At 43.1% G+C, this 11196-nt stretch overlaps 1 protein-coding gene across 2 annotated transcripts in view; it reads right to left on the minus strand.

Annotated features, from left to right (window-relative positions):
- The window catches only part of LOC309327998 (vomeronasal type-2 receptor 26-like), a 26420-nt gene extending 19964 nt beyond the window's left edge, over window positions 1-6456 (minus strand). The window contains exons 1-4 of one of the 2 annotated variants that reach the window (XM_081837771.1): window positions 5029-6456; window positions 3559-3786; window positions 3163-3289; window positions 2087-3012 (exon numbers count right to left, since the gene is read on the minus strand). In XM_081837771.1, the coding sequence (XP_081693897.1) occupies window positions 2114-3012; window positions 3163-3289; window positions 3559-3786; window positions 5029-5829 (2055 nt within the window). In that variant the 5' untranslated portion in view covers window positions 5830-6456 and the 3' untranslated portion in view covers window positions 2087-2113. Of the gene's footprint in view, window positions 1-2086; window positions 3013-3162; window positions 3290-3558; window positions 3787-5028 lie in introns of those variants that run through there. The other variant, XM_081837764.1, reaches the window with a different exon arrangement.
- Window positions 6457-11196: the final 4740 nt, after the last annotated feature.

The following is an 11196-nucleotide window of genomic DNA, read 5'->3' on the forward strand; positions in this document are numbered from 1 at the left end:
CTCTTTGTTGAGAGATCCCCAGCAGATATTTTCAATCACAAAATATTCAGCAAAGTAAAGCGTGGAAATATAGGTTGTTAGGCCTTAAACATATACCCCCATGAGTTCCAAAACTTCCCTCTCCTCTTACCATTGAAAAGGACCACACATCTGGTCAGTGAAAACTGGCTTACTTACAAACTCTTCAAAGGTCAGGTTCATGTGTTTCTCCATACATCAGTCAGAAAACAGAGGCAGTAGCACTTGGCTTAGTTACAGTGGTGAAAGCTCCAAATTATTGGTATAGGAGTCCAAGAGAGGCTTCTTAGAGCCATGGTTTCTGAGCTTGTAGCAACCAGATAAGATCTTAAATATTATGCTTCTTGGGTAGACTTCTATTTGCTGCTTTCACTTCTTATTGTAGGATTTCATCTGAATGTGGTATGTAGGGCTGCTGTCAGGGTTGGTTTTCCGAAAGGGCACAGCTCATCTTTCCAGACAGCATAACCCTCAACTTACCTAACTCTGACAGGTATAACCCATCTCTTTTACTTGTTTGCCCATGGAGGACCATAGGCTGGGCCCCCATGGCCAGACTATAACTAGTAAACCCCACTCCTTCCTGATATGCTAGCATCTCTCTCGCCTCCTTTACATGTCCTGCAGCATTGGGAAATTAACCCTGAGAAGGTGTTCCGAAACCACACATTCTTTGCAAGTTCTGTGTGAGTGTCTGGAGGCGGTTGGAGGATGGATTGCAGCTAACAGATTGAGGTTGAATCCTGACCATACAGAAGTACTGTTTCTGGGGGAAAGGGGGTGGGCTGGTGTGGAGGACTCCCTGGTCCAGAATGAGGTAACTGTGCCCCTGAAGGACCAGGTGTGCAACCTGGGAGTCATTTTGGACTCACAGCTGTCTATGGAGGCGCAAGTCAATTCTGTGTCCTGGGCAGCTGTCTACCAGCTCCATCTCGTACGCAGGCTGAGACCCTACCTGTCCTTGGACTGTCTTGCCAGAGTGGTGCATGCTTTGGTTATCTCCTGCTTGGACTACTGCAAGCAGGAGGGGCTCTGTGTAGGACTAACTTTGAAAGTGACCCAGAAACTACAACTAATTCAGAATGCGGCAGTTAGACTGGTGACTGGGAGAGGCCACCGAGACCACATCTCATCCTGAAAGACCTACATTGGCTCCCAATAATTTTCTGGGCACAATTCAAAGTGTTGGTGCTGACCTTTAAAGCCCTAAATGGCCTCGGCCTAGTATACATGAAGGAGAGTCTCCATCCCCATTGTTCAGCCTAGACACTGAGGTCCAGCGCCAAGGGCCTTCTGGTGGTTCCCCCACTGCGAAAAGTGAGGTTACAGGGAAGCAGGCAGAGGGCCTTCTTGGTAGTGGCGCCCGCCCTGTAGAATGCCCTCCCATCAGATATCAAAGATATAAACAACTATCAGACTTTTAGTAGACATCTGAAGGCAGCTCTGTTTAGAAAAGCTTTTAATATTTGATGAATCATTGTATTTTAATATTGTGCTGGCAGCTGCCCAGAATGGCTGGGGGAAAACAGCCAGATGAGTGGGGTATAAATAATAAATTATTATAATATTATTATTATAAGCAGAAGCCGTTATTTGTGCTCCTAATAGAACAACACCTCAGATATGGAAATATATAGACTGCCCAAAAAAATGTGAATATGTGAAACAAAGAACTATTTGAAGGGGTGGTATATACAGTGGCGTAGCGTGGGTTGTCAGCACCCGGGGCAAGGCAAGTATTTTGCGCCCCCTAACCCGTGGATTTGCGCCCCCTAACCCGTGGATTTGCCCTAACCCCAGATGTTGCGCCCGGTGCGGCCGGCCCCCCCTGCACCCCCCACGCTACGCCACTGGGTATATAGATGTAATAAAGAAAAAAACGATGAGAAAATACAAAAGGAATGGTTAATTAACGTATTTGAGATATCAAGAGGTAAGAGAGAATTAACTTTACAATTGCCCAGATGTACTCAGTATTCATAGTGGGTCATGTAATAAAATGGTCTTAAGAGCATGGTTATACGATGTAGAAAAAGAGAGATTAATTTGCCCATATTCTGATAGAACAAATAAACAGAGATGATAGGATAATTTACTATTTCCTTTTTATTAATTGCTCCTTGCTGTTCAGATCAGGTCTCAACACAATGATGTAACATTTGGGGGCAAAGATGGAGCCCAGTATCCCAGCACTGGAGGCCAAGATGGAGAAGATCTCCACAGCCACCATGTATTTCCCCTTGGTGCCCAGGTAGACCGGAAGAAATGAGATCCAAACACTACAAAACAACAACATGCTGAAGGTGATGAATTTGGCCTCATTAAAGCTGTCAGGCAGTTTCCTGGCAAAAAAGGCAACAACAAAGCTGAGAATGGCCAAAAAGCCCATGTAGCCCAGGACACAGTAAAACAGGGCAACTGACCCTTCGTTGCAGCCTAGAATGATTTCCCTCATCGCAGACTGCATGTCAGAATCAGGAAATGGGGGAGAGGTTCCTAACCACACAGTGCAAATGCCAGCTTGAATAAGAGAACAAGAAATCACAATGGCGTTTGCCAGTCTTTTCCCCACCCATTTTCTCATTCGGGATCCTGGTTTGGTGGCCACAAAGGCCAGAACCACCGTGATCGTTTTGGCCAGAACACAAGAAACGGTCACTGTGAAAACAAGGCCAAAAGCCATTTGTCGGAGCAGGCAGCTCACTCTTTCTGGAGGGCTGAGGAAGATCAATGGGCAGAGGAAGCAGAGCAGGAGGGAAGTGAGGAGAGTGTAGGTGAGGTCCCGATTGTTTGCTCTGACAATGGGTGTGTCCTGATGTTTAATGAAGATGACTAGGACCACCACTGTGAGGAGAGAGAGGGAAAGAGCAAACATTGCTAAGCTCATCCCCAGAGGCTCCTTAAAAGACAGGAAGCTGATGGTCTTTGGAATGCAATGCGATTGGTCTCTGTGTGGATAGTGGTTTTCAGAGCATGCAACACAGTCATCCATATCTGGAGAGAAAATAATATATTCAGATTTCAGATGTTCTGGATAGCTACTACAAATGTTACCAGCGTGAAACTCTTGAGGTTAAAATAGATATATCACCGATGTTTCCTTTATACATTTGAAAAGTACCATGTATATATTGTGTCCCCTACCTTTCTGGCATGAAATCTTGCCTTGAGGACATGGAGCACAATTATAGCAGCAGAATGGCTCCCCCTCCTTCTTTTCCTTCCTGGAGCCAGGAGGGCAATCTGAGTTACATAACGAAATGGGTGAAACCTGCCCATTTAAATAAACACATAAACATTTTAGCACACAGAAATTAGTATTATTTTCCCCCACCCCCAACTAGAAATAGGAAGACACTAAAATACTTATTCCAAACTCAGAGCCAAACTACTCATTTTTCTATTCATGCTTTTTAAAAAAGTGTGCTCAACCTGTCCATCTGGGGAACAAATATCTCAAATTGAGTGCGATCAGTTGGAATGCAATGTTATAGATATTCTCTTTTCCCATCTCTCATGGATGTAGGAATTATGCCTCACCTGGTGAAAGCTCTGGTGCCACACCATTCTGTTGTCATCAATGGAAATCAGCTGGCCTGGGACAGCCTCCCCACCCAGTCTTCCAACCTTGACTCTCATGAAGGAGTTATTTGGAAATGTGACCAGGTTGGTAATATCAAAGCCAGCTTCTACTTCCCTGCTCTCACTGAAAGATACCGTTTCTCCAGCAGAGTTGTTAAAGGAGACACTCCTAAGAAAGGGATGGAGCTGAATTGGAAGAAAAATAGGAACTGTGAAGAAATGCATATGTCTCTCCTTACTGACACTCAGGATGTCTCCAACGTTCAGTACTGGCAGGGACTCCTATGCAAACAGAATCCACTCATTGGAATTGGTTCGTAAGGTGAGCATTCACAGAGAGAGCCAATGATTTCCTTTCTCTCCTATAGGGAAAATCCTAATGCATTCCTGACCACGAAGAAATGAGGAAAAAATCCATGGCTTTCAGTTCCCACTGCCTGGATATGTCACACCCCACGGAAGAGAATCGTAGGGTAACCAGCCTCAAATAACCATCATGAAGACATCTAATCAACGCTTGAAGGGGGCTAATGCCATGGAGTAAGCTGTCCATGAGTCTGACCAAACTGCGGGAGGCAGTGGAAGACAGGAGTGCCTGGCGTGCTCTGGTCCATGGGGTCACGAAGAGTCGGACACGACTGAACGACTAAACAACAACAAAGCTGTCCTATCAGGCTTCGTCTATGTCACTTCCCTTCACTTTGGGAGGAGATGGGCAACAAAGCCTTTTGGTTTTGGGGAAACTCAGCCTACATGTGAATTCTCTGAACTGCTCTCACCTTCTCTCATTGTAGGCTTGGATCCTCCCCTTAATTTGTGTGAAGAGAAACTGCTTGTAATGGAGCAGGACAGAGCAAGATCAGATTCTCAGAAACTGCTTGTAATGGAGCAGGACAGAGCGAGATCAGATTCTCCTTCACTTACAGTTTCTCTATAAACATAGGTACCTATTAACAAAGAAGCAGCACAGTGCAGGATTCGCAGCTACTGCTTAACAACTGGAGGAGCAGCTTATCTGCGTACATTAAGCGGAGGATCATAGCCTACAGTTAGTTCTTCAGTTTAAATTTTCAGTTTAGTCTTCTACATTTATATACGATATGATAATCTTTATTATCATTGTCCCATACAGAACAACGAAATTGAAAATCTACATCAGACATTCAGAAACCAGCAAGCATGCTATCCCAGCTATCCCAACCTGGTTAACCCTCTAAAAACTCTGATACCCCATAATTAAATACAATAGACTCCCATAGAGACTACCTTACACTGTGTTTAAAACCAAAATCACAATTGAATAGAAACTGTTTCTCTGGCAGCTAGTCCTAGTCTTTATAACCCTGTACCTTCTTCTGGAAGGCAAAAGCTGAAAGAGATCACTTCACTGCCCATGTCAAATAACTTGTATGTTATAATAGGCATTACCTGCCAAGGCTGCAGTTTCTGAAGCTCCTGCATCCCTCCTTCCACCGCTGCCCTGTATTTGGCCCCAGGCAAGAACATGGCATGTAGAGCATGTGCTGTGGCATAAACAGCATTATAGATGCTATAGCTGTGGCTTGTTATGCTCATCTCAAAGCCAGATGAAGGGAGATCTTCCAGTTTCTCCTCTCCAGTGCAGGTTCCACTGGCCTGCTCCTCTGTATTGGAGTTTGGAAATAAACAGAGAAATACCTGTGCCCAGAACTGCTTGACAAAGCCATTTCCATTTTCCTCAAAAGGATTTTGTCCCTGAAGAAAGGCTTTGAATCCTTGTACCACATTTGAATGAACTGCAAAGGAGAGGGAACCGTGGAAGACATGCATGTCCCAACTCATTTGGTAGGTCAATGCTGTGAAATCCACCTGTGCTGTCAGTATCCACACCTTGTCCACAGATGTTTTGTTAATATTTTCCATTTCACCTAGCGCTAGCATTGTTCGCAAGCGAATCATGGGCGTTGTTCCTCCATAGAAAACAACAACCTTGGCTTCACTTTCCATAATAACATGATAGATTTGGATGAAGTCAGACTGCACATGATAAAAGTCTGCCAAATATGTGGTTTTCAGGGTTGTCTCTGAGAAGGCCAAGCAAATGCCTTTCTGGGAGAGCAGAGGTTTCAGGGTCTGAATAAATCTCTCTCCACTGTCATCATCCACAGCGAGCAGTCCAACCCACGTCCAACCAAAATGCAGAAGTAACTCAACAATCCCAGTGTACTGATGGGCTTCATTGGGCACCATCCTATAGCAGGAAGTAGATTGGCTATGACCAGGATCTTCTGGAGCAAAGGAACCATAAGTGAGCTAAAGGGAATAAAGAGGCATAATTCATAAATGCAGAAGAAGACCTGTATGTGTATTCAACGCCTGCCTGCCATGGAGACATGATGAGCCAGTTGCCTCAGGAAGGAGACTCCAGAAAGTTGGGAGGGTCGCCGATTTGGCCACCATGGAGTGCTGCCCTGCTTTGCTTTCCTTTCTCCTCATCTTGTCTCCAGTTCATCCTCCTTGCTTTCCTGCACTGCTGCTGTCCCCCGCCCTAGTTAATGCATGAGGGCAATAGAGTAGAAAGCTGCTGTTGGCAATCTTGTGTAGGTCATGACTCCTTCACCTCCAGTGAAAAGAGGGCACGTTTCTGCCAACACATGAGCCAAAGTGCAAAGTCAATCCAGACCATTCTCTGCATGCCTCAGTAGAAGCTCTGTACAGAACCATTTCCAAACATAAAGAGAAAGTCACCTATTGAAAATCCTAGTATTGACCTTTGAAAGCTCTAATTTGTCTGAACCTCATATATCTAGAGGGCCACACTTCTTGGTTTATTGGGTGAGGCCAGGTCACACCTAATACATTTTGCTGCCTGCCATTGAATCCTCCTTCAATATACCAATAGGACCACATCATCCACTGCACTTGGGACACCAGACTAGTTAGAGGAGTCAGGGGAGGCAGTGCTCGGACCTAGAGCAGAGAGAAAAGGCAAGTGTACTTAAGAAGGAGAAATAGGACTGCCCACCTAGAGCAGACATCTTTAATTGCAAAGCCCACAGGAAACACATTTTGTGAAGAGCAGGACCACCCTCCTTTTTAGTCACAATTCTACAAAACTTTTTTGGATAGAAAAGATCATGGTGATTGAGTGTGAAGAGTCCAAGGCAGTATCTTACCTGGGGAATCTTGTAGATGCCCAAGATGTTTGCCATTTGGAGGGAGGTATCAAAGTCCAGTCCCCCAATAACTGCCACCAGGTGTTTCTGGGTGTCGCACTTGTAGTTGGGTATTAGTGTGGAGGGAAGATTCAGAGCAGCCCGATAGGTCATCCTTTCATTGAAGTAACTGTCATAGATGTGGAATCCTAAGGTGATATTTGGTAAGATCTTGGGGTTCTCATTGATCTCCTTGACAGCAAATGCCAAGGCCAGAATATGCTGGTAGTTCTTTGGCACAACACTGCAATGAGAATTTCATGCTATATATTTGAAATATATGCTATGCAATTTAAAAAAAGGGGGGGGGAGGCTTGACAATTCTTCAGCATTTTAGTTGAATTTTTTTCCTATTATATATGCAAAGGAGTTTCCCCTGAAGGAATACATTGTATCCCACTTTTATACTTATAGCTCACTTTTATTAGAACAGTGGTACCTCAGGTTAGAGATGCTTCAGGTTACAAACGCTTTAGTTTACAGACTCTGCTAATCCAGAAATAGTACCTCGGGTTAAGTACTTTGCTTCAGGATGAGAACAGAAATCGTGCGCCAACATTTCCATGCATTTTGATGGAAACTTTACATCCGTATTTGTATTTTTGTATACATGACTTGGCTAGAAGATTCCACTGCAAAATCTGGAGAAGTATAAATTTCAAATGATGGCTCTCTTTTGGTTTAGATAACTTTTTAGAGCAAGCAAATTTTGGCAGGTTCATGTTCAAATGTGAGCTGATTTGTAAGAACTGGGCAGCTTCCTACCTTGAAATAGACACCAGCTCACCTGTTCTGATCTTCAACACAAAATATGGTTAACACACTGGGGATAAGTAGCTTAATATTTAAACCTCAGCTGTCCACTTTCACAGCTTTCTTTGGTTTTTCCCTCACACCTCCCTCCTTACTTCTCCCAACTGACAGTTAACTGCTTTTTCTTGGCTGATCAGAACCTTCAGCCAATTAGTCTGTTGATGCCCAGGCCAATTGGAATGAATGGACCTGATCCAGCCTATGTCTATATATGAAATTCCCTCCCTTCCCCTGTCACAAGTCCTTTGTCATCAAACAAGCTTGCACCATAGTTACACTACAAGGCTACAGACATTGACAGTCACACAGAGACATCAACAGAAGCCATAAAATATTTTGAAATCATGAAGCTGATTAATTATACTACTACTACTACTAATAATAATAACCCCCCCCTTCATCTGAAGATCTAACATGATAAAAATAGAGTGTAGGGGCTGCCCTTTGGGCTTAGACATATACAAATCGGTTATTTACAGGTACTGATCTGATCCCAGAACAAAAGCTGTATCGAAATGCAGAGAAGTAGGTAGCCAGGCTTAATGGAGTTATTCTCATCATATTCAAACCTGTGACACATTTTAAACTGGGAGGGTCATATAAGACTAGCCTGACTTGGATGAGAACATCTGAATGAGAATTTCACCTCAAAGGAGAGGTGAGCTTTTAAGACAATTCACCCCAAACTTTCAGAGGTGAAGTTCAATAATCAGAACAGAGAAGGGCTTTCCATCTTAAACTAGGTAAGTTTAAGTTGTGGCTCCTCTTGTGAAACCCTTCTTGGAAGAAATTTGGTGGGATGTGGGGAGGAGAGAACTCATGAATGAAAGAAAGACTCTCTCTTCTCACTGACTACACATTCAGATCTCCATTTCCCACCTTCCAAGCCAACTCTTCAGCTCTGAGATGGTCCCCCCTCCCCGACACCTCTGCCTGGAAGCAGTGGAACAGGCTTCTCAGTAAGCCTGGTTAGAGCTGGAGAATATTTCTGTACCACCTGATTACTTGATACATGAAGTATTTACAAGGTATTAAGAAGCTGATGGGTGGTTAGTCTTTCTGTGAAGTCTACTTTGTCAAAATTGGTAAAGAGGTGAGAAGCAAGTCCGCCAACAATAAGATCACCAGGTTGGTAGTATTCATGTGGAATTCTGGACAGATCATGGATGGTGAGACATGTATGTTTGCACACCATATGAGGCAGATGAAAGAGAAGGGGCACAACAAACAGCAACATACTGAGGCAAATATTCTTTCTCATCCGACACCCTCATTTCCAGCTGGAAAATGAACCTTAGCTTCAGAACCACGCTCAGTACAATATTCTGCCTTGACAGGAACAGCACTTCCCTACCAATTCACAGATTAAAATCCTATTTTACACCTCAACAAAGAGAAATGCAGAAATCCTCCATCTTCCTCTTCCCTCTCCCTTGCTTAGAATGGCAGGAAGGGGTTTTATGCCCATGTTTAGACTCTGGCTGGTATTGTCTGGAAATCTATGGAGACATTATTCATTAGAGACTTAGTCATGGCGAGATTGATAATTACAGCTGTGATGATAACTAGGTCTCTCTACATCAAGAACAACAAAATGACCAGAAAAAAACACCAGCACATGCTTGTGTTATTTCATCAAAAGTGGTTTCTGTCTGTTTATGGGACAACAAAAGAGCATGCAAAAATAACTACAAGGAGGAAGAAAAGAACAGAACAGTGGTCCAGTCTGCTATCAGTGCTGAAAAGCTTCATCTGAACAGGGAAATGATCAGTCTGACCTCCAAATTCCCCCCCTGAACATCTGTTCATTAATTTACTGACAACTATACTAAAACTGAAAAATTGTGAAAGAGATTGAGTTATGACAGATGATTTGTGTAGGTAGCGAGATAAATTAAGTATAAAAAAGGAGAATTCCCTGGATGCCAAGATCCAGGTTTGGGGCAAGTGCTCTTTGTTGAGAGATCCCCAGCAGATATTTTCAATCACAAAATATTCAGCAAAGTAAAGTGTGGAAATATAGGTTGTTAGGTCTTAAAAATATACCCTCACGAGTTCCAAAACTTCCCTCTCCCCTTACCATTGAAAAGGACCACACATCTGGTCAGTGAAAACTGGCTTACTTACAAACTCTTCAAAGGTCAGGTTCATGTGTTTCTCCATACATCAGTCAGAAAACAGAGGCAGTAGCACTTGGCTTAGTTACAGTGGTGAAAGCTCCAAATTATTGGTATAGGAGTCCAAGAGAGGCTTCTTAGAGCCATGGTTTCTGAGCTTGTAGCAACCAGCTAAGACCTTAAATGTTGTGCCTCTTGGGTAGACTGATAGAGAGCAATAGGCCATGCATTTCTGGATAAAGCCTGCTGGCGTGGCCTATGATTCTAAAGGTTCGTAATTATGGTGAGGTATGCTGGCTTTTGCTATTTTGGGGCTCTGCTCAAATTCCAAGAGTGTCTTGGTATCTTCCTTAAATGTAATTATAAGGTAAAATGGTTCTGTTTGGTGCTGCAGTCTCTCAATAACGTATTTGCTTCTATTTGCTGCTTTCACTTCTTATTGTAGGATTTCATCTGAATCTGGTATGTAGCTGCTTGGTTATGGCTATAACTTGTGGGCTTGTGGCTCAGCAGGCAAGCTTTTTGTCTTGGTGAATCCCAAGAATATCCAGCATCCAACCAGAGTTCCATGACCCAGAATTTTGGGTGACTTTGCTGTGGTGCTGTCAGGGTTGGTTTTCCCTGGTTATCCTTTGGTTAAAGGGTGTTGTCAGGAATGAGGTGCAATAACACATCCCAATGCTTTTACCAGCTAGCAAGAATAAAGGAACAAGGTATTAACTACCCAGGGAAGCTAGGATATCCACATTAGCACAAAAGCTTGCTCCAGACCAGCAGTAACATAGAACTTCCTTCTCAAGAATCCATACCAATCATTTGAAGCAAAAGGGATCCAAAGGTCCAAAATAAGTTGACAAATAAATCAACAGTTCAAAAGTATTTGGTGTACATAAAAAGTACACTTACAGATTTTTAAAGACTCTTGCTTAGCCCTAAGAAATACCTGCTCACAAGCCATGACACCCCCCCTGGTTTATGCATGTTCATTATAAGGCAGGTGAAAACAAGAAGGAAAACTGAAAGCCAAGTTGTGAGTGAAGCATGAGGTAGATGGTGGTTTATACCCTTTTTCTGGAACCTGATATAGTATCCCCCAATGAGACTGATGAATCATGACAGTAGCAGTTCCACTGAAACCTTATTTACCAAATAATCACATAGAAAGGAATAAGCAGAAGCTTTTTAAGCATCCCAATATCGGCTTTCTCTCATTCAGCTTCTAATTAACTGTTATCTGGTGTTCTAGTCAGGTCTTAATACTTTGCAGTACCCATGACAGTTTCTTAGTTTTCCAAATGCACCCAAACATTGAAAAAGGTTGAGGACCCCTATCTCAGAGAGACCACAGAGGATTTTTAAAGGAATTGCACATAGGAATTGTAACAGATAAAATATAACATAGTTATAGGATGTAGAAAAGGGGAGATTAATTTACCCATATTCTGATAGAACAAATAAACAGAGATGATAGG

Source organism: Podarcis erhardii (genome assembly GCF_964252035.2).
Source record: "Podarcis erhardii genome assembly, chromosome: 13".
NCBI lineage: Eukaryota > Metazoa > Chordata > Lepidosauria > Squamata > Lacertidae > Podarcis > Podarcis erhardii.